Source organism: Phocoena sinus, chromosome 1 (genome assembly GCF_008692025.1).
Source record: "Phocoena sinus isolate mPhoSin1 chromosome 1, mPhoSin1.pri, whole genome shotgun sequence".
Taxonomy (NCBI): domain Eukaryota; kingdom Metazoa; phylum Chordata; class Mammalia; order Artiodactyla; family Phocoenidae; genus Phocoena; species Phocoena sinus.
In genome coordinates this window covers 32102799-32126592 of record NC_045763.1, presented here as the reverse complement: position 1 = coordinate 32126592, position 23794 = coordinate 32102799, and the positions used below count along the sequence as shown (strand labels likewise).

The 23794-nt window shown below is 43.2% G+C and overlaps 1 protein-coding gene across 1 annotated transcript in view; it reads right to left on the bottom strand.

The window, feature by feature from the left end:
• MACF1 (microtubule actin crosslinking factor 1) overlaps positions 1 to 23794 on the bottom strand; it is a 240964-nt gene that overhangs the window by 18036 nt on the left and 199134 nt on the right. The window contains 24 exon segments of the mRNA XM_032613193.1: positions 1711 to 1873; positions 3265 to 3428; positions 3984 to 4104; positions 6605 to 6793; positions 7259 to 7402; positions 8580 to 8708; positions 9037 to 9231; positions 10307 to 10466; positions 11472 to 11641; positions 12059 to 12178; positions 12317 to 12523; positions 12628 to 12783; positions 15202 to 15375; positions 16179 to 16307; positions 16861 to 17058; positions 17222 to 17377; positions 17470 to 17643; positions 17737 to 17838; positions 18658 to 18759; positions 18857 to 18979; positions 20069 to 20295; positions 20913 to 21144; positions 22077 to 22085; positions 22800 to 23003. Coding sequence (XP_032469084.1) covers positions 1711 to 1873; positions 3265 to 3428; positions 3984 to 4104; positions 6605 to 6793; positions 7259 to 7402; positions 8580 to 8708; positions 9037 to 9231; positions 10307 to 10466; positions 11472 to 11641; positions 12059 to 12178; positions 12317 to 12523; positions 12628 to 12783; positions 15202 to 15375; positions 16179 to 16307; positions 16861 to 17058; positions 17222 to 17377; positions 17470 to 17643; positions 17737 to 17838; positions 18658 to 18759; positions 18857 to 18979; positions 20069 to 20295; positions 20913 to 21144; positions 22077 to 22085; positions 22800 to 23003 — 3748 coding nt within the window.

Genomic DNA, 23794 nt, shown 5'->3' with positions numbered 1-23794 from the left:
ACTCCACTGTTGTTGGATATATAGATTATTTCAGGAGAGCGACAATTTGGAATTAATAGGATAAAGTTTTTCTACATTTAGATTACTGCCTTGGGTTCTTGACAACTGCTTTCCAGAGTGTGAATGTTTACAATAGCCAGAGTGACTTATCAAAACGTAAACTGGACTATACTGTCTCTCAGATGGAAACCTCTGCTGGCTGCCCACTGACTTTAGAATAAGATCTGATCCGTTCATGATGGCCAACAAAGCCCTGCATTAATGGCTGTTTCCTACCTTTCCAACTTCACATCTTACCATCTCTAAGGTCATGACACTCCAGCCGTGTTAACCTTTCCACTCCTAGAACATGCCAACTTCATTCCCATCTCAGCACTTTATATCTGCTGTGGCTCTGCCTCTATCTCTCCCCCGAAATCTTGACATGGCTGGAACCTTATCATCACCTAGGTCTCAGCTCAAATATTACCTCCAGACAGGCCTTCCTGGGCCACCCATGTGAAGTAACACAGATGTGAGATGTGCTCTGTGATCTTGGCAAGTCACTTACAACTTTATGCCTTATTCCTTCTGCTGAAAATAAATGCGATCATACATTTTGTAAGCTGTTATGCAGATGCCAGAAACTGACATCATGAGGGACGTGATGTACAACATGATAAATGTAATTAATGAGCACTGCTGTATGTTACACATGAAAGTTGTTGAGAGTAAATCCAAAGGGTTATCATCACAAGGAAAACAAATTTTTTTCTATTTCTTTAATTTTGTACCTATGAGATGATGGATATTCACTAAACTTATTGTGATCATTAGTTCATAGTCTGTAAATCAAAACATTATGCTGTACATCTTGAACTTACACAGTGCTGTATGCTACTTATATCTCAATAAAACCGGAAGGAATAAAAATTTAATCTGAGAAACTGATATTGTAAAAAACTTATTTTAAAAAACATTTTACAGGCGTATCTCATGTTACTGTGCTTCGCTTTACTGCACTTCACAGATATTCTCCCTCCCCCTTTTAAAACAAATTGAAGGTCTGTGGCAACCCTGTGTCAAGCAAGTCTGTTGGCACCATTTTTCCAACAGCATTTGCTCACTTCATGTCTCTGTGTCACAGTTTGGTAATTCCTGCAATATTTCAAGCTTTTTCATTATTATTATATTTGTTATGGTGATCTGTGATCAATGATCTTTGATGTTACGATTGCCAAAAGGATTATGACTTGCTGAAGGCTCAGCCGATGGTCAGCATTTTTTAGCAATAAAGTATTTTTAAATTAAGGTATGTACGTCGTTTTTTAAGACATAACACTACTACATACTTAACAGACTACAGTATAGTATAAACAACAGTTTTATATGCACTGGGAAACAATATTTGCTCTATTACGGTGGTCTAGAACCAAACCTGCAACATCTCCAAGGTCTGCCTGTACTTAGAACCTCGTTATTCACAAGAGTTAGCTTCTTTTCTATACCTCGAATGTGTTTTGCTTGCCATAATGTGTCAAACAAGACCTGCATTTTTTATTCCTAGCAAAATGATGGAGGTTCTTCCCTCCATCAAAACAATAGACCAATTTCAGTCAGCAGGTACATTACTTCTTCCCTAAGACTACAGCTTTAACTTGAGAAAGACTGTTTAGCCAGAATTTAGCCTGCTTCTACAAAGTAGGTGCAAGGAATTATAACTGGACTCACTGGATGCTAGAATGCCATCGATAAACTCCTGACGTGTTATCTTCCCATCCTGGTCCTTGTCAATTCGCCGGAAGAAATCCATCACCCGAGACTTTTTGTGATTCATCCAACGCATATACTTTTTCCTCCAAACATCAAAGTCAAAGTTGGCAAATTCCTTCAACTAGACAGAAATCAGAGGTGTCAACAAGACCTACTGTTTGGCCTTCAAACCTGCCCAGAGCATACGAAAACTTTCAGACATCCAGCAAAGCCATGCAGGCCTTTCAGGGGGGGACCAACAATGATATCTGTGTATTGCATCTTTTGGGAACGCACACTCTGGCTCCTTCACTTAAAGCCATGATTATTTACACAAGCTGTGGTAAAATGGAGCAGCGAGAGAAACGGTAACTGAACAACCACCATGGAAAATACGGAGCACGCAGAACAAGAATGGGTGGAGCCAGCCTTGCTTTCCCTTGGCACTTTTTCAAAAGATCATCCCCTTAGATGTAAGAGAATGGATTCTATCCCAGAAAAGACGTCCTTAGCACTCCTCACTTATGTGATTTTGAAAGGAACTATAATCACACAGAGGCCTATGTTTTCGAGGCTCAGCCCCCCTCCCCACTGGTCTTCTGAGATAATTTGAGTTCCGGTTGGAAGCATCAAGAATCCAGTCCTGCACCCAAGCACATTTCTTTGGGATGGCAGCAGAGGGAGTGAACTGTCCTTCTGACTCCCATTTTAAATATTTGGCCCTGGTAGATGGCAGCAGGTCTACGCAGTGGGCAGAATGATGCTGAGCTACTTGGACTATGTCAGCGACACAGACTCAGAATGACTTCAACAGTGCAGCGGTTTTCCCCCTGGTCTTTCAAACTCCAAAGTTGGAAGGAATGGGGAAAAAAGAAAAAGCCAAAACCAAATATGCTTAAAACTCAACCGGATCTACAGAAATAACAACAAAAAACACAGAACACTCACTTCTGGGCATAGCTGCTTTGATACGCACAAATAAAAAAATATAAAAGATATTAGAAATTTGTTTTAGAAACTAGGAAGTGAAGTACTTTATTTTTTAGATTGGTTAATGATACTTCAAAAATAGATTCGCTTTTCATAATCTACTGAAGAAAAATACTGATAGAATGACAGGACGATAAAAAAATCACTCTTTTCAGAAATGGGTAGCTTATATCTACACAAAAGGCTCAGTAATGGTCATTTTTGTGAGAAGCTCCACACTTGGCAGTAACCTTGCAAAGTTATGCCCCTTGATCCTCAACCAAGGCCAGGTGCCGAGGAGGGTCGCGTCACAGGCTGGACCCTCCTGGACTGGCTGGCTGCCTGCTTTCCACCACCAGTGCTACGGCCTATCTGTTGTTGGTTTCCTCACATGTGTCTGTCCTCCCAGGGGGCCTGGAGGACAGAGTTCTGGCCTACACTGCTCAGTTCCTCCTTCTGCATAAGGGGGTCAAGGCACACAGGTGATGTTCAGAGGGCCTCGGAAGGGCTGTGTTTTGATAAAAGTCACCTCCCTCCAGGGAAGGCTGCTTGGTGGGGCCTCACCTCCTCCAGCCTGTCCAAGGCGTCGTTCAGCTTCCGCTGCCGCTCCAGTGCCAGAAGCCACACCTGCTGCCAGCGGGCAGAGAGCTGGTTGATCCGTGGGTTTTTTGCTTCAGATTGTGAAAGGATTGGCATGGGAGGAGGTGTGGGCTGACTCAAAGACTTTCCTGAAAGGAAAAATAATCATGAGATTAGAAGAGCTGGTTTAGTCAGTTCACAAAGAGAAACTGCCATCTGTGTGAACCTAGAAGATCTTCATAATGACGTCTGGTCAGTAACCGAGAAAAGGAAGTCGAGACCTGGCTACACTTAGACATGGAAGCACACTGACTTAAAAGCTATCGGTGCTCTTCCCCAGTCAACAGGTACCTGTCTCATACCTTCAATCAATTCTGTCCTACCTTAGCGAACTGAGGAAATGTCAGTGGTTCTACAGGAGCAGATTTATTTTATGATGAAATTAGCGCAACAGTCAGCACTGATGACCCAAACATGGAAAGGTCACTGCAAAAGAACCTGCTTCACCACTCCAAATTTCTACCAATTCAAAAAACTGGAGTCTAGTTATTGTTTGTCAGTGTAAGAAAAGTGAGTTTCAAAAAAGATTTTTGTTCAAATCCAATATGGTTTTTGAAAATGGAAAAGAAATTTCTGCTGGGCACTTGGGAAGCACTCATCAGTGAGCAGGAAGGAAGCATCCTGCACAACAGGCGGCCACGTACTGCTGCCACCGCGGGACTTCTCCATGAAAGGCGCATGGGCTGGCTCTATGATCTTCCTTTTGTACGTCTTGGTGACCCGGTCCACGTCAGGCTGTTTGCGAGTCATCTCCTCCATAAATGTCTGTTAAACAACAAGGAAAAGGGTTGAGAGTTTTCCTGGACTAAGATGGAATTAGGCAACTTCTTACTAACAAGGGCCAAGCCTGTGACAGATGGAGCAACTGCAAATGTCTTCGTACACGGCTGCACTCCTTTCAAGAAACATGATTGTGGCCTTGAGTGAGGCACTTCATCAGGTTCTGGAGACCTGAAGGAATAAGACATAGCTCTGACTTCCAGGAGCTCACAGCTGAGTGAGGAAACCAGGCAGTCAGAGCAACGAGTGGCACCCAGGGCTCCGAAAGAAGGCCTAGGACAGGCACCCACAGCCTGAGGTGGGGAGGAAGGCTGCCCGGAGGCTGGTGCCTGAGCTGTGTGCTGCGGGATGAAGAATGAGCCAAAGCGGGGGCAGGGCAGTCCCACGGAAGCCTGACAGCGGAGCGAGCCAGAGCCCTGCTGATCACTGGCTGAGGATACAATCAGAGGAGAGGCAAGAGGGACAGCTGGAGAGGTAGGCAGGAGAAGGGTCCAGAAAGGCCTTGTGTCAGGCTAAGGGACTGGGGTTTTATTCTGAGAGCAATCTGTGTGTGTGGGGGGGGGGGGGGGCGCGGGGGAGGTGTTTACGGGTGGGTGGGCAACTGAAGGATTCCGATCTAGAGAAGAGACACAATCAGATCTCTGTTTTAGAGCTATCACTCTGGCCTCAGTGTAAGAGGGAGGATGGAAAGGGGGGAGGCAGGCAAGTTGGGAAGCCATTGCAGTAATTGAGGCAAAACACAGTGAGGGCCTGAGCCGGGGCAGGAGAGAAGGAGCCAAGAAGTATTTTGAAAGTAGGACAGGTAAGACCTGATGACTGGCTAAATGTACGGGGTAAAGAAAAAGGAGTCACTCCTGTGTTGGGTGACTGGGTGGATGAGGAGAGAGGAGGCAGGTGCGGAAGGGAGGGGTGGGGTCAGGGCCAGGAAGCAGGGATGAAATGGAGTTTTAGAGCTGCCTCTAGCTTCCTGCATGCTGCAGACAAGCCAGGAGATGTGGAAGCCCTGGGTGTACAGGTGCTGGCTGAAGGTGTCAGGCCAGATACAACCTCAGGTATGAGAAGAGGGTCAAGAATGGAACTTTGGGGAACAACGTTAATTAACAAGTGGATAGAGGAAGAGGAACCAGCTAAGAAGACTGAGAAAGAGTTGTCAGAGAGATGGGGGGACACAAGAGGGGGGAGCTTAAAGGCACAAGGAATGAGAGGTGATAACAGAAGGGAGAGGGACTGGCCCTGATGGAAGAAGATAATCTCACTCAGGAGAGAAGGGGTCAATGTAGGTAAACTTGATGGGAAGTACAGGGAGTCCTCACTGGCCAGGCTAATTACATATGCTAAAAAGACCTTATGTCCACAGTATAACTAGGCAAGATCCATGCTTGCATTTGGTGTAAATTATCATGGTTAAAAACCAAATTTGTCTCCTAACTGAGCTTTCCTCTGTTCAGTTTAGTTTGATGTGTTGTCTGGCCCATCTCTGAGTACATGCAAGACGTCTTTCTGAATCCAGGTGTAATGGGATAGGTCCCAAGTAATGGGACCTTGGCACAGAGGCAAGTCAATAGGAACAGGATGTGGCAGGCAGATTTCTAAGCCAGGCCCCAAGACTCCTGACATACATGTCCTGTGTACTCTCCCCCTCAAGTGTGGGCAACACCTGTGCAAAGCGTGGGCAGCCACTCCCTGGATTATGGTTTTTTTTAAAAAAAATTAATTAATTAATTTTTGGCTGAGTAGGCTCTTTGTTGCTGTGCGCAGGCTTTCTCTAGTTGCAGCGAGCGGGGGATACTCTTTGTTGTGGTGCGCGGGCTTCTCACTGCGGTGGCCTCTCTTGTGGCGGAGCACGGGCTCTAGGTGCACGGGCTTCAGTAGTTGTGGCTTGCGGGCTCCAGAGCACAGGCTCAGCAGCTGTGGCGCACAGGCCTAGTTGCTCTGTAGCATGTGGGATTTTCCCGGACCAGGGCTCAAACCCGTGTCCCCCGCATCAGCAGGCGGATTCTCAACCACTGTGCCACCAGGGAAGCCCTGGACTACGTTTTATTATATAAGATCTGTCAGAGCAGGATGGAGGGTCTCCTGCTGGCTTTGAAGACAGATGCTGCCATACTGCGAGACTGCTGTGTGCCTAAGACCTGAGGGTGGCCTCCAGGAGCTGACAGCCAGCGAGAAAAGGGAGACCTCTATCCTACACTGCAGTGAAATGAACGACACCAACAACCTGAAAGAGCCTGGGTGGGAACTGCAGTGTTGGCTGACACCTTGATTTCAGCCTGGTAAGACGTCCCCTGGTCCCCTAGACGGGGAACCAGCTACTTCAGGCCCAAAGTCCCGCCCCACGGAAACTCTGAGACAGTAAGCATGTTTTAAGCTGCTAAGTCTGCGGGAGTATGTTCAGCAGCAATTAATACACGGATGCACAGGGCCAAGGAAACGGGCTCCATGAGCCGTGCAGGAAACACGCGACCACACTATGTGGTGAGAATACCTGATGCTCAGCGATAAGGGCTTTAACTCGGTCTATGTTCTGAGGGATAGGCTCCTGATCCCGTTGAATGAGGGTGGTCTCGGCCCACTGGATCCATGCCAGAAGTTCTTCCAAGAGCTCGGCGTTGGCCACCAGTTCTGACAGGGCGGCTTCGAGGCGTTGCTGGTGCTGCTTGGCCCACGTCAGGACCTGCGGGGGAGGGAACCCGTCGGCTCTCAGCCAAGCACATCCCTCGTTTTCAAAGCCCTTTTTTCTGTGAGCCTAACAATGACTTTTAGGGGAAAGACCACCCAAGCAGTCAAGAGGCTTCACTCTTATTCTGGAGACAGAGCTGGAATAAGAAATCAGCTCCCCTGAAACCACATGTGGCACGTGGTATTAGACACAGAATTCTCAGGAAGGAGGGAAGAACACACCACGTGTCCACCGGGCGTCATCAAGGAACACATCACAACACCAGCACCATCCTTCCAGGTTTCTGCACATTATCAAGAAAACAGTCACTACTAAAATGCGAACAACTTGATTCTTGTTGAGATATTCACAGTGAGTGAAAGATTCCTTACGTGGGAGTGGGGAAGCTCTGGAGTATTTTACTGCTGTTCACCCATTTTACGGGGCACGTGCGGTCTTCCTCTAAAACTAGTAACTCACCTCCTCAAAGCGAGCCCGGATGATGGTGATCCAGTGTTTGATGGTGGTGATGCAATCAGGATGGCAGACCACCAGGATGACTTCTCCCATGGCCACTGCTGTGTTAACATCCACGCGCTTTTCTTCCACTTTCTTCATGAATTCCTAAACAAACAAGATTTGAAATCAAAACCTTAAACCTAGTCTAGCAGCGCTGTTAGTTTACACTGAGAGAGGTAAACAACTTTAGTGTGTTTTTCGACTCTATGCTGACACAGAACTCTAAAAGCCTGCATTTAGGCATCTCTGTCATTTTCTTTCCAGTTCTCAGAGGTGGGGGGAAGCGAGGGATTTCACAAAGATGACTTTCTCTGCACAGATGATAAGGACTAGAGAGACACAGGCATGACCCTATTCCTGATCTCTCACTCTTTTTATAAATTCCTGCTTGGATTCATTTCCATATGTGTAAATGGTGTTGTCTTGGACACATATAGTGAGAGCTACAAAACAATACGACATTTTTGTCATTGTTGTTGTTGTTGAAGATGAGATAGGAAAAAGATTATGAATACTACTAGAACAGAAGGCAATCGAATGACCATAGCTTTTCTCCTGGACTCAGAGACCAAGTGTCCTTCCTAACAACCAGAGAGGAAGCTCCTGAAGACACACGTCTGGGAGTTCCACCAGCTCCCAGCCCTGTCTTCCCATCAGAATCACCCCAGTGCCTCAACCCCCTCTTCCCAAACTTCATATATGCACATTACATTACAAATTTCAAAGGCAAATAATCTGCTTTGTTGCCAACACTACAACATTTTAAAAATACCTACAACACAATGCAATGACAAAACCATGATTAAAATCTCTCGGTGGGAAACACCAAAATTAAAAAAGGAAACATTTCCCACCTTGTTAGCACAGTCACACTGAAGCCACAGACACTGTATTATATTCTGCAGCCTGGTGAGCAGTTCTAGGGGCACAGATCAGGGCCTGGAGCTGGTAACGTAAGGCATGTCACACAAGGCGTGTGCAGGTGGGGCGTAAAGGTAGAGCAGCCCGTGTTCTCCTCTATAGTAACACCAGCTGTCTGACTTGTTTACAACCAGCATGTGCTACTTTTGTAAGAATGAGTGGATGAGTGGTCTTTAAGGGGTCACAAAACCCACCAATCGTTTCCCTCTCATTCCTGATAATGAGTAAGCTGGGCCCATTCTGGCTTTGCTCCTTTTCACATGAGGTCTAACGTTTCTAATCAAAAGCTGCTTTCCGTTGCTGGCGTGGCCACCCTCCCCATGTGGGTGGCATGGGTCCCTGCACCCGGGGGATGGATTACCTTATGAGTGTCGATGAGAGACCGCAGGGCCTCTGTGTCATCAGGAAGTGCCCCCCGAAAACGCAGTGTCTGCTCTGCTTCAGAAAGCCACTCCAACAGCATGTGAATTGTGTCCCGAAACTCTTCTGCCTGAAATAACCAAGCACAAGAGACTGAACCTCTCTCTGCAGCCAAGGTCCTGGACATGGTATGCCAGGGAACGGTCTGGCCTGAACTCAGTGGAGTACCACGGCACTTGAAGGCTCTATCAAAGCCCCACAAAGGTCACCTTTCATCTGTGCAACTTGAAAAACCAACTAAATTCATTATTTCTCTTATATGGATGTGGGTTAAAATCTTGTTGAACATTTAGAATATCAATTTTTGACTTTGTGTTCCTTACAAGACTGGCTGAAACCAATCCTGATAAAGAGGCTAGACTGACTCTGCTCAGGCCCACCCCCAGGTGCTGTCTGACCTGCTTCAAGGCCTGCTCAAGCCGGCTCTGTTTGCAGACAGAGAGTTTACACACGGTGTCCCAGCGAGTGCTCAGTTCCTGGAGCTGCCCTTTCACCCAAGTGGTGTCATCTCGACTGTTCTCAATCAGCTCCCGGCCTGATCGCTTTAGGACCTGAACGGTTCCCGTTCGCTTTCCCAGTTCCTTCTGGAAAACCTGGAAAAGAAAACAGGAGAATTAGTTTGTCTTACAAATGTTTTGAATTCAAGAAGTAAAACCACAGAGAAAGTAGTCATTTCCTTCAATTCTCCTTGGTAGGTTCCAATTGTGTGTCTTTTATGCACAGACGGAGGTGGGACCACAAGTAAGAAAGAACCACCACAGGATGTGGCTCTGAATGTGAGAGGCGTAACTTTGGGTAAGCTGCTTAACTGGAGTCCCAGTCTCATCTGTGAAACAGGAATTATGCTGTACTAGCATCTCCAGAATTGGGGGAGTTTTTTTTTTTTTTAATTAATTTTTATAGTTGATTTACAATGTTGTGTTACTTTCTGCTGTACAGCAAAGTGAATCAGTTATACATATACATTTATCCACTCTTTTTCAGATTTTTTTCCCATATAGGTCACTACAGGGTATTGAGTAGAGTTCCCTGTGCTATACTGTAGGTTCTTATTAGATATCTATTTTATATATAGTGGTGTGTACATGTCACTTCCAATCTCCCAATTTATCTCTCCCTCCCCGCTTCCCTCTTGGTAAGAGCCCACCTGCTACGCACATAAGAATCTGGTGTAACTTCAAGGTAAAGCTCAACGCTTCGTGCTGAAGCAGGAGGACAGTATGTAGTTCAACGTACAGGTGTAGGTTACACTAAATGCTGGTGTGCACGGAGCGGGCCTGTCAGGTTCAGAAGTAGTTTAAAAAACACTTATTTTCATTTTAAGAATCAGTGGAAATGGATATCTTGAGGGTCTCCTGAATTTAAATCCATTTTGACTCAACTGAGAGATATAAACAGGAAACTGGGGGGGGCGGCCCTCAATGTGAAGTTTACACACTGGCAAATCTGAATCAAACCAACTTTGGTAAATTCCTTGTGGCTGATGCAGAAACCCTGCAACAGTTTGTTTAAACACACAGAGCAGGGAGCTGCCTCTCTGACAAGCAGAGACACAGGCTCTTTCAGACTTTCTAGGGGAGCCGTAGAAGGGTACCATGAGCTGAAGGCACACACAGGTGCAGGACCCAACGGCTTTGCCCTCCACGCAGCCCAGATCTCGCCCCTCACCTTGTGGGCATCCATGAGGTTCATGACGAGGTCCAGGTCCCCGTGCACAGGCTGGTCCTCAGCCAGCTGCGGCTCTACCTTGTACAACCAGTCCACCAAGGCCTGCAGAGCGTCCATGAACTGGCCCGAAAACAGCAGGGCCTCCTCCAACTTGTGCTGCCTGAGAAAAGCACACAAACTTCACTGGTTTCAGAGGTTCTTTTATGAATGGCTCACAATTCTGACCACTGAACAGGAATACTGCTTGAACTTTATCTAGAGAGGGACTGCTGTGTTAGAACAGTTAGAAATACTGTAAAAAGTGACTAAGAGATGTTTAGACATTTTAAATTAAACCACTCTCTAAAATGGATTAAGCATAGTGCAGGAGACCGGTGTAGATGCCCTTCTGGCATTTTAGAGTCCAACTGCTATGCACACGGTATGCTATGCACACCCTACAAGCCAAGGTCTTTTTATTTACATTACACCACTCCAGTAGAGGGTGGTGGTTCTATTAATGATTTGGAGCCAGGAGTTCAACTCCTAACTCTCCACCAGTTGTGAGACTCTGGCTGTCTCTTTGAACCTCAGTCACTTCATCTGAAAAACTGGGAGTACAAATAACACAGAGGCATAGCATAACTGGTACAAGTGGATAAAAGTACAACTTTTAGAACCAAATCTCAGCTCTGCTGCTTAGTAGCTGAGTGAGCATGCCGGAGTTAAGAAACCTCTTTGTGACCATTTCCTCATCTGTAAAAGGGGAAGAACAGTACCCACACCTCAGTGGTTGTTGTGAGGGTTAATGAGCCTCAAGACGGTTAAATGAGATACTACATTGGAGGCTTTGTACAGTGTCTGACACAAGAGACACTCAGTGAGACAGCTACTGGCATTACAAATTTGTGATTTACATGTATTTAGAGTTACAGATCTTCTTTTACTGTTGGCCTGATTTTATAGGCTTCTCTCTGTAATACAGTAAGGTTCAAGTTTAAAATATGATAATTTTAATATATTTGATTCAAATTATTTCATAACTCTCACTGAATTAACTGGAGATAGCAAGATGCTACTGTTACTGATACATTAGCTTTATTACCACTTTCTAGAATCCTGTCACTGTCTCCTGGTTACTTTGGGGATAACACACAGATCCACGAAAGGGACATTTCACACTCACCTCTCAACAGACTTGCCACAAACAGTATCCCATTTGTCTCTGACTTCTCCCAGTAAGTTGTCAAGTTTCTGAGTATCATCAGGAAGCAAAGTCTTTTCTTTCAGTGCTCTGCCTGTTCTAATTGTGGTATCATACACAGGCTGTTTGCCACCAAGAGTTTTCTGGAACTCCTGTTCTCAAAAAGATTAAAAAAAAAAAAAAAAAAAACCACGCTAAAAGTCAGATGACATCGAGTTTTCAGGTGGGTAACCAGTAATAGTATGAATGTCACTACTTCTTGAACTAAAATTAACAACAGCTTACCCTGAAGAAATTTATAAGGTTTTGTCTGTGCCACATACAGCAGTGCATGACTATTTCTAAAAGCCCACAGTTTTAGCTGGTTACTCCCACAGTCACTTTGTTTGAACTCTTATTTAAATGAGCAATTGTCATGGTTAGACACTGTCCAGATACAAAATGGCTCTATGATCTTGGCTGTTTAACATTAACCGATTAGTTTTCTTTTCACTAGTTCTGTGTTTTTATCAAGCTACAATCATCAGTGAATACCAAGCTTAGGACCTAAGAGCAATGAACTGCTGTACCTTATGCTTTGAGAGCTGAAGTTTAATTTTGTCTGGGTCGTTGGATATCTCCAGTTCTGAGTCCAGGTGACTCTCTGCACCTTCTAGCCAGTCAATCAGTTTTTTCCAAGCTTCATGGAACTAAAATTATGTAAGAAATACGTTATAACAGGAATGAATACGCACACTACACAGCACTGTTATGTGAACCAATGCGGAGACTCAAAACATGCAGCCCAAGGTTGTCCAGTAAATTAGTATCTTCCTTTAATAACTTACTTGTTTTGCCCGCTTTCTGGCATCATCCAGCAATCGTCCTCTTTCAATAGATCGCTGGACAACCTTCTCCCATCGAGACTGGACGCTAACCAGCAAATTTTTGATCAGAACAACGTCCTGTTTCTGGCTAAGGAACTTTAACTGATTCCCGGTTTGATCCAGCTCAATGATCTGGTCTCGATGAGCATTTACTTCATTAGCAAACATCTGAGGGGAAAATATTGCTCTTTTTAAACTGGAGATAAGATCAAGGAGCATCACTTTCAATTGGCGCTTTCAAAGGGAAGGCAGCATCGTAATGCCATTGTTACCTTGTGCTCCTCTATCTGGGAAAGGACGGTGTTTAGAATCAGGCTGGGAGGAGAAGCGATGTTTAAACTCTGCTCTGCTAGAGTGAGCCAGTTGATAAATTCTTGCAGGGAATTCTGGAATTCTGTTGCCAGGTTGAGGGCCTCTTCCAGCTTTGACTAAATTTTAAGTAACACACACACACACACACAGAGAAAAGTGCCAAATTCAAGAATTATAGTTTTAAGGACAAAGGCGTGAATTGTACACCAAATGAAATGACTTCTAAGAAGGAAGCCTCATTTAATCAACCTCCAAACATGCCCTGTTTGCAAAGAAGGGGACATTTTAGTGCTAGTGTTTGAAACTGAAACAACTGTGCTTGGAAAAGGAAAGAGCACAGTTTGCAGCTAAGTTGCTTTCTCTGCCATTCCCCACTTCCTGAGACATTAAAGAACAGGAATAAAGGCATTCAAGCCATTCAACAAATGTAAGTGAACAGACCCTTTAGTGGTGACAGCTGCAGGATCTGCAACCTACTTTGGGCAAAGTCTCAGTTTCCTTTAATGTCCTTTTTGTGGCATAAGACAACTAAATGAAAAGCACTTGACTGTGAAGATGACGGTCACTGCAGTGCTCTCTATTTGAATATGTTTTCAGAAAATATGGCACTTGAAAATGTCTGCGTCTGAAACTTATGCTTATGCTACAGCAACAAAGGTAATAAAAGCCAGAATATTTCAAACAAAAATGTGACAATTTACATAGATGTAAATTTTTAGTCATTATGATCTAAATCAGAATGACAAAAAAGAGTGGCTCATTCAGGGTGAGTGCTACTCTCCACGAGGACATCCCAGTTCCACAGTCTACAAGCTCCATCCTCAGAGACCTCTATCCCGAACATCTGGGTGATAGCCTCTGACCCTGGCCCGTCTACTAGGCAGGCAAAGTAGAATAATGACAGGTTGTTAAAAATGAATATATGCAAAATATTCACTGAAAGAAACCCCAGAAGTACACTAAAAATGTTCATTGCCGTTAAATGGGCTGTGTATTCTTTCTACTTTCCTCTTGGTATTTTCAGGTTACTTCTGTAACCTAAAAAACACTGTGATGAATGTTATAAAAATGCATAGACCAGACCAGTCTAAACAAGTTCAGTGGACAAAGGAAATCTACCTCAAATCTATCATAGAAATGCTTAGCAATAAATACATTGCAAGTTCCTACATGGCAGGAAATCTTTCCACATCATTTTATCTATATAGTCTTCAACAGGGCTTAAATAATTTTAGCGATCCTGGAATGTAATGTTCTTACAAAATCAGAAATAACTATCATTGACAGCTAGCCTTTGCTCGATCAATTCACCAACTAAAGCTGACCCCTTAACAACATGGGTTTAGGGGTGTCGATCCTCCGAGAAGCTGGAAATCCGTGTGTAACTTTAAAGTCTGCCCTCCACATCCACGGTTCTGAATCCAAAGATTCAACCAACTAGGGATCATGTAGTACTGTAGATATACTTAGTGAAGAAAAAAATCCTGCATACAATCAGACTTGCGCAGTTCAAACCCATGTTGTTCAAGGGTCAAAACTATATTCCTTGAGGCAACTTGTTCCACTGTGGCAAAACCCTCTAGAAACTACTTGATTTTGAGCCAGAATCTACCTTGGTTTCTTTAATTAGTCTTAGCTCTACATTCAGCAGGAATTATAGACAAGACCCTGTCCAAGAATTAGAACACAGCCATACACTCAGGTCCTCTGCCCACTCTTCATGTAACGAAGTTACCAGACCCCACACTAGAGGGACCCTAGGAAATTAATGCTTCTCTCAAAATGTTCATTTATATGTGTGAAGATGTGGTTTACTTCCTTCTGCACATTAAAGTTCATGATGACAGAGTTCATGCCTTTATTGTTTTCCACTGTACACCTAGCACAGTGCCCGGTACATACATGCTTAACGACTACTTTTTCAATGGATGTGGCCAATGGATTTGGACACATAGTTTACCGTTTCAGCTGCCCAGCACAGAAACGCTATGCAGAGTGATATTCTAGAACTCTGTACTCATAAAAAACAATGTTTGGGGGCAAATGCCTTGATCTCTGATCACTTTTCGTTTGAGGAGAATTTGACTTTTTGAGGAAGAGTAAGAAGAGGACATACAATTTACTGCTCTTGAGTTTAGTAACTAGACATCAAATTCCGTGTGAGGAATAATTAGTGATACTCCCTGCATGCTGTTCCCAACCTCCCAACTACAACAAAACCTATTTTTAAGTCCATCACTGAGCAGTAACAGGCAGTAATGCCTTAACTGGTAGATGCAGAAAAGGAATGCAGTATTATAAAAGCAAGTATCGGCAGAAACTATCAGCATCAATGCAATTTGACATGGATGGAAAATAGAAATGTAATGGCAGAAAAGATGGCTTGATTTAGCACAAAGCCAGTTCTGAGGGTATCAGTTCTGCTAGCTTGCTACAATATAATGAAAAATCTTCCATGGAAACTAGATGATAATTGCATGTAATCATTAAGCAAACTACTCAAACAGTAATCAAACTGAATTTTGTGGTGATACCTTTCTTTCTTCCATCTTACTGCTGACCACATGCCACTTCTGTTCCAAGAGTGCTACGCTCTGTTCTGTCTTTGAGCCAGATCCAGAATCATCACGGCTGAGAAGCATGAGCCTGCCCTTGTCAAGCAGTTGATTGTAAGTCTCTTCCTTGGCTTTGAGCTGGGAATAGAGTTCCTATAAGGGCAAGAAAGAGATCAGTAATGCCAATTCCCTGAAACACACCCACACAGATTTACAAGCACAGTTTGGGAAAGCCAAGAAAGGTCTCATTTTGATTAAAATCCTTTCTTTTGGATTCAATTCAACTGCTGAACAATTAGGAAATGAAACCCACCATTCTTCCTTAATATAAAAATAATTTTGTCACCAACAGAATTTTTAAGGATCAGAGATCACAAAAATAGCCCCCAATAATTTATTTCTCCTTTTCCTGAGGGATATGCCTAGAAATTATGTTGCCCCTTGTCCTCAGCCACTTTCTGCAAATACTGTCAGCTTCTACTGGATTTCCCTAAATCCCCCCTCAAGTAGGTTTTTCCTTTAGTTTTTTGGCTGCTCCATGTGGCATGCGGGATCTTAGTTTCCCAACCAGGGATCGAACCCTCGGACTCTGTAGTGGAAGCACAAAGTCTTAACCACTGGACCGCCAGGGAAGTCCCAGCAGTCTTTTTCTTAAATACAACCATATCTGTGTCACTATTTGTCTTGATGCTCTCACCTTCACATCAATATTCTTGTGCCAGTCAATCTGATTAACTCAAAATCTGCCAGCTCCCCAGGGCATTTCTGGTTCACTCTTTCCTGTCGCTGCCTATCGCAGGGTGTTAAAAGCCTGTACCTAAGCAGCAATCCCCAAGTACTATATTGTCAGTAAAAACGCACTACTTTGTAGACTCCCAACTACATATATGTCTGTGAATTCGGAAAGGAGATACTGAAAATGCGATGCTTATGCTCAATTTCAAGAAATCTGTTACCATATGTGTATCAAGCTGCTCCCTAGCCGTTTCAGGAAGTCCTCCTGTGGGCTTTGATGCAGAAAGTTGGGTCTCCATTCTAGTCAGTTCCAAGAGGAAATCTTCAATTTCACTATGGAAACCCTGCGCCTTTTGAGAAAAGACATTAGCAAGGTCAGTAGTCAATTCTAGTTTCACAAGTAAACTTTCTAAATGACCACATGAGGAATCTCTTTGAGGGAGGAATTTTAGGCTGCTCTCACGCAGGGCTGTTCTGTTGCTGGATGATTATGGGGCCAATGTATTTACCTATTTTCAGAATTGAGCAGAATCCTTCAGACCTCACTGTAACAGAGATGCCTGATATAACCTGACGAATTGACTGACTAAGTAAGGTACTGTTGAATATGGATTCGGAGGGACCTGACTTGATCCAAAAAATAACTCAATCTGTGAACAAGGTTCGTTACAGCAAAGATCTATTAACTTTGAATAGTAGATAGAGGGACGGGACCACAAACTAATCCAAAAAGAATGACCCAATTAAAGGTTGTTCTTTCCAGACAAGTCCAGCACAGAACTGACCCTCAAGGCAGAGGGGGTTCTACCCCAAACTGCTTTTCTTTTGTCGACTTAGATGGACTTCCTTCTGAATGGTGTCATGTGCACAGCCCCACCCACCTAACCTGGACAGTGCATGTACCTGCTGCAGCGTCGACTGAAGCTGCTGCTCCCTCTCCTCTGTTTTTTGTAACACTGACTCCCAGCACTGGTTCATGGTTTCTAAACGGCTCCTTAAGCTGCTGGCATCATCTCCAGCGCTAGATTCAAGAAGCTCATTGCCAGCTTTGTTGACTGTTTCCACTGTGGCTTGATGGGCCAGAACATCATTTTTTAGAACCTAAAAAATGTTGAACAACATAATTTACCTCTCTAGGTATCATTAAGCCTGGCTCTCTAAGGTACACACAACATCAAAAGGTACAGAAACATCAAAAAGCTTCTGATGGCAATATCTGGTCTCAAAACCAATAGGCTTAGAGATGAAAAATGAAAATACTTACGTGGTGCTTTGCGAGCTCAACTTCAATGACTTTTGGGTCTCCACTTATTGGTCTCTGAGCATCTAGCAACTCTTCAGTGTGAGTCAACCAACTCATTAGCTCCTCTAAGGCATGCTGGAACTGGCCAAGGGCCAAGAGAGCACCTTCCAGCTTATGCTACTCAGAAAATGATTTAAAGGGAACGTTTGTTAGGAAATTAGAAAACAGTAGATAGTAGTCCACTTTATGTACTCTACCATTTGCCTTACCTGTCTGTGAGCAATTTTCTCACCCAGGTTCTCCCAGAGGTGTTTAAGTTCCGTCATTGGTTCTCGTATAATGTCTCTGTCCGTTTCATCAGTAGCTTTCTTTAACATCAGTTCACCCTGGTGATTGAGCTTCTCCATCTCAATTTGCTGTTGGTAAACTTCCACTTTGAACTCCTGTCAAAGACATAGTGAATGTTAACATCAAACCAAGTCTTTAAAAATGAAAAAGAAGCAACCCTTCTTCAAAAACCCTTCCCAGGTACAAACCTTCATTTCATTTAACTGATCTTTAACAGTGTTGAGGTCAGTGCCGACAGGGGGCATTGTGCAGAGTTTAATCACAGTGTTATCTAGCCAGTCAAACATAGCCTAAAATAAACATACAAATAAACAGTCAAAAAACAAAACCATGAGGACTTGGGAGACAATTAGCATGATCTCTGCTAATACAAGCAGAGATAAATCAAAATATCAATACTTTGTGCTGTTTGTGCTCTGAGGTTGGGGGCAGAAATAAGGGATAATGATCTTTATTTCAGTAATATGGGGACTTAAGGATGAAGCCAACATGACTGGAATAATGTCCAAAATAAACTACTATTTCTTATGGCCAGCTAGCAAGCCCACAATGTGCTGAAGCTACCGTACTGTGCTGTGCTTTGAGATAACCTGGGTTGGGACCTCTAGCAAGCAATGACTTTGACAGCAAGGCCAGCTTTACTCTACAGCCACTGTGACGATAGATAATATGATGAAAAACACGGCGAGAAGACTAGAAATTCGGATGTCAGAACTTTTCTTGCTACAAGTGGGAAACTTTGGCTAGAAATAAAGAAATAGCCTGTCTTTGGTTCAAGAATGTTGCAGTCCTGTGAAGATGACCAACTCACGCTGGACTCAGAATATGACAGAAACCACGGGGGGGTTCCCTGGTGGCGCAGTAGTTGGGAGTCCGCCTGCTGATGCAGGGGGTGCGGGTTCATGCCCCAGTTCGGGAAGATCCCGCGTGCCGCAGAGCGGCTGGGCCCGTGAGCCATGGCCCCTGGGCCTGCGTGTACGGAGCCTGTGGTCCACGACGGGAGAGGCTGCGGCAGTGAGAGGCCCGCGTACCGCAAAAAGGAAAAAAAAAAAAAGAGAGAGAGACCACGGAACCTGTGTTTCCGTGGTGGTCACCTCATGGCCTCTCACCTGAAGAGTGTCCTGATACTGCACAGCGGCTTGCATGGCATCCTCAAGCTTTTCCAGTCTCTCTCTCCATGTTTTGTTTAAGTTCTCCCAGGCATTATTCATCTAGGGTAAAAACAGTGGATCAGACTCTCCAATTAATCCCACTCTTAGTGTGAGTCCAGTAACGTTTTGTCTGAACCCCTTGTCCACTTCTCCACACCTCATCAATGCTCTTCTTCACTTCCGGCTTCTCAGTTTCTCCACAGGCAAAAATCAAATCTGCTCCAAGGATTCGAATAAACTCCAATTCCTCATGCAGACCATCTGTCTCTTCCTTAATAGTCTACATGTAAATGAACAGAACATAAGCCAAAACAGAAAGCAGAAGAGAACTTCCCAAACTTTGCAAATGTAATTTATACCCCCATCGACAGCAGATGTTGAACAGAACGGTCAATTTCATTCAAGTCTTCCAGTGTTCTTAATATTTCACTCATCTAAATAGTGAAGCTTCAGAGTCTGGTTATTTTTCTTATATATACATCAAATATATTTTTATATATTAACAATAAATACATAAAACAGTCTGAGAAAGGTGCAATGAGCTTCAATAATTTACCAAAGGTCCAAAGAGATTATAATCTACAACCAGAAGTCTATTACAGAGAAGAAAATTAACTAGGATAAAATAATAGAGTACAAAAGTCACATATCTAAGAGCTGGGAGATGAGCATAATAGGAATGCTAGGCTATATAATCTCAAAGAAAGTCAGTTCTGTGCCAGATCCTAAAACATGGTTCATGGACTGGCAATGACAGGGGTGGGGAGGTGGAAATGGCTGAAGTAAAAGAAAGATATGAGTGATAAGAGAGAGAATATAGAACAGCAAGACAGTCTTGACTAAATGGACAAAATGAGGTGAGAAATGCATTTAATAAAAACTAGGATCCCCAAAAAGGCTAGAAAAAGGTATGTGGAAGTAACAATTGTTATTTCTGGATGATGAGTCCAGAATTTATTTTTTCTACTTTCTATTTTTCTACAGTAAATAAATTTACTCGAGAAATAAGTACACCAAAGAGAAGACTAAATTCAGAAATGAAAGCAAAACTGGATTTTTAAAGCTCATGCTACTAATATGAATTAAGTTTAAAATTGATGACAGAATTACTTTTGTGTGATGGATCTGCTCTATATCATGACCAGTGGAGGTTGTACGTACCTATACAAAGTGGTAAAACTTGTACATTAAAAAAAGAAAAATCTATAATGAGCAGGTATTTTTTTTCTAGTGTAAAGACATACTATTAAGCTTAAAAACAAAAAAAACTTTTAAGGCACTCAGCCTGGCTAAGCAGTTAACACAACATAGTTGGATACAGTGCTTTCCCATAGGACAAACACATGAGAGAAGGGGTTTTGTTTCTTACCTCGGCGGCTTCAACCTGTTGTTTGATAATGGATGGGTCAATGCCAGGGCTTTCCAAGTCATGGACGATGTCCTGGGTGTCTTTGATGGTGGTGAGGAGAGCTGCCATGTCATACCAGAACTTCTCTGCTAGTTCAAGGACATCAAGGAATTTAATTTCTCGCTCTTCAGCCCGAGCTTTGATGTCCTCCCAGAAGAATACCATTTGATCCAATTTGTCCTGGATTTCTGAGGGGTACATAAGAGTGAACAGGCCTTTTCTAAGGACTTAAAATCAGCCTCATCAGGTATTAGATCTAATTCTATTTTCACTGAAATTATCCTTAAAAGGCTCTAAAAATGTATAACTGAAGGATAGTTTTCTATCTTAGCTTTATTATTAATTATTTCTATATTCTCATTTATCACTTACGTTGGTCTCCCACATAAAGAGATCACAGAGGTAATCTGGAAATGAGTTATCATCTACTATAAAAGTACTGCTAAGACACTTATAAAGGGGCTGAAATGAGAACTCTGTTTCCAGTCTTCTGTGTTGAACCTGCTATGTTTCCCATGGAAAGTGTTATAAAAGGTAGTTATGTTCTACCCACTACTGGTACTGCAGTTTCCTCGTACTAGGGGGTAAAGGAGCGTTTGTTTCCTGGTCTGGGAATCTAACTACCAATTGTAACCTTATTTCAATGGGGAGATGTGTTCTGAATTCTAAATGACTTCGTGGAATACTCATTACTTGGGAACTGCCTTTGCATTCCATGAAGTACATCTGGTGGGATGCTGGAGGTTAACCACAGCCTAGAATTTATTCTATCGACTTTTAAAAAATGATTAGATTAATCAAGCACCTTTTGCAGCCAGATCCTTGTCAGCTCCCTGAGATCGCCCAATGAGCTCTTCTCCACGGCGCTTCAGGGCCTCAAAGGATGGCTGCAGTTTTTCCAGCTCCACAGTGGCACTCTTGTTGTCACTGATGCACTCTCTGATCTTGTCTACTTCAGCAGGGATCAGGGGTGGCATACGCAGGCGAGAGGAAAGATTCTCCAGAGTCTCCAACATGGGCTCAATTTTATCATGGAACTAAACAAATATTGGACCATTAGCCATCACAGCAGTACTTCGTCACACTTCTGGGGTAAATGTTAGGGATTAAGGCCAGTGTATAAATCTACTACTGTTTAGGATAAAACCTATGCTCAGCCTAGCCCCATGGCTGTCAAGTGTTGGGTTTGTCTAAAAAACTGTTTTGGGCATAGTACACCAGAGCTGGCCCATCAGAAAAAGTAAATGTTTAAGAATCAAAAAGCTATTACCTACTATACGAAAAATCAACTCAAATCCTTAATGCTGCCACAATACTTCCCCAATTCCAACTAACGTGATGAAAAAGGGACAAGACTATGAAATCAGTGAGAGTCAGTGTGTCAACATCTCAGATGACAGTTGCATGCAACAGAGTAGACCAAGAAGTTAGATGCCCTCCACCAACTGTATAAATGGATGGGGAACTCAATATGCTACATGACCTGGAGTTTAAAAGCATCATGGCATGCAGTCTGACAACCCACCAGTGTAATAGTAAGAAACTAAAATGATGAAAGATAATTAGGGAAGGCCAAATCTAACCTTATTCCAAGAGAACTACTGCCCTTTCCACTTTTCTGGTACTTTGAACAACATATCTATAATTGTAAAATTTTAATTTGTAATATGAAGCAGAGAGGGGACAAAAGGGAGCAAAACAGACAAGTCTGCCCCCTAAAGCCAACTCTGGATTCATTAATTAGAATAACGCTTACCAACTGTTAAATGTCCTATAGGAAATAACATGGTAAACAAAATCCCTTCCCATCACTCCCTCACATCTAGGTTCTGCCCCAAATGAAACTGGCATAATAAACTGCATTAATAAAATTCATTCCACTAAAGTTAAGGGAAGTTTCCTTATAAATAATCCTCTCAATTCTCAGCTTCATAAGAACACCCTAATCCCAAGGGGGTGGGTACCTTACCTCTGTAATCTGTAATGGTGGGCGCGGTCAACACAACAATGAAATGTGACGATGTGGGGAAGACAGGAGCAGGCAGCAACAACACAAAGTAACACATTCCACAATGTGAGTGAGAGATGGGACGGAAGGTGGGGGGGAAAAACTTGAGTAAGTACAAATATTAACCAAGAATATTGACCAAACATAGGAATAAATTACCCAGACATAACAGTAATATATTAGTTGGAAAGTATGTAGTTACATGCTTTAAACTCCATTGCTGGTGGTTTGTTTCTCCTTGACTCTACCTTCTCCCTAGTCAAGCATCTTTCTCTGAACTAGGAGCTAGCTGGTGGCCTCGTGAATAGGAAAACGAATGTGCTGTCTAAATCTCGAAAGCCACAGGCCCAATAGGAATCTGACTTCTTGAGGCATTTGTTGCTTCAAGATGAATTTACCCAAAATCATCCCTGCTAAAGGATTATCACAATACAAAATTTTCAAGGAAACCATCAACAGGCAATATATACCAGCCAAGATGCATTTCACCCTTCTTATAGCTGTCAGTATAACCAATGCTCCCTGGAATAAAAATGCAGACATGCAAAGGCTCCCAGTCTCCTGATAATGTATCACCAGCATACTAGTCTGGACATTCCTGAGCACAGGGGCATACTGATACAGAGCCTCTTGCTTAGACTAAAGGACAGTTGAAGGTTATATGAGTTTAAGACACACACATACCTGAGCTGACTGGGAAATAGCCTCGTCCAGAGCCAGGGCCCGCTGGCGCACCTCCTCTTTAATTTGGGCATACATATTTTCTGCTTTCTGGTATTTTTCTTGCACCATTTCCCCCTCTTCAGGGTTTAACTCCTTTAGTTGAGGGCCTATCTTTAGCAGCTTATCGATATGAGGTTTGTGTTCAGCAATGGATTCCCTTAGTTGCTATGCAAAGAAATATGGATTAAAATAAAATGAGCCTTCTTATACCAGTTTGTTTAAATACTTTGATCAGAGCTCATACCAAATGAACAAACTGAGTTACTAAAACCCAGCAAGTCCCACCATCTCACCGTTTATGGAGGGAATAAAATCTAAGTCTTGGACTCTGACTCTAATTCTCTTCAGTTTCAAAAGCCAGTTCACATGTTCCGCCACCCAGGAAACTTCCCAGAAATCGTCTCTCACTCTCACCCTCCAATACAAATGTATTCCACTGTCTTCTGTACTTGTAAATACTTCTCTGTACTCCACTGTAGTTTGCATGATTTAATGTCTGTCTCCCTGCCCAGACTGGGAGACACTAAGCAGGACCAGCTACAAACAGCAACATTTCTGGTAATCCAACCGCTCCTTGACTATACTGCTGGCTACTTCCAGTTTACATCCTTCCTCTTACAGGAATACAGAGATAGCAATAAACATGAGTCATACACCACAAATAAAATAAACATTAAAAAAACTATCTTTAATGGTAACAGCATCAGTTGAAGTGTCTACAAATTTCCCTTTCATCTCAACTCTAGGCAGCAAATGCTTTCTGATACTCCTGAGTGAAGGCTCTCACTCCAGCTAGGGCCTAACCACAAGGAAAGGGCCACCCAACCACAACCAAGTAACACCCCACTGTCACTGGGAAAATTTTAAACTCCCTTGATTTTTACGTGGTGCTTTGTTTACTTCTGCAATACCCAGGTGCCTGACATTTCCATAATCTTTTTTTTTTTTGCGGTACA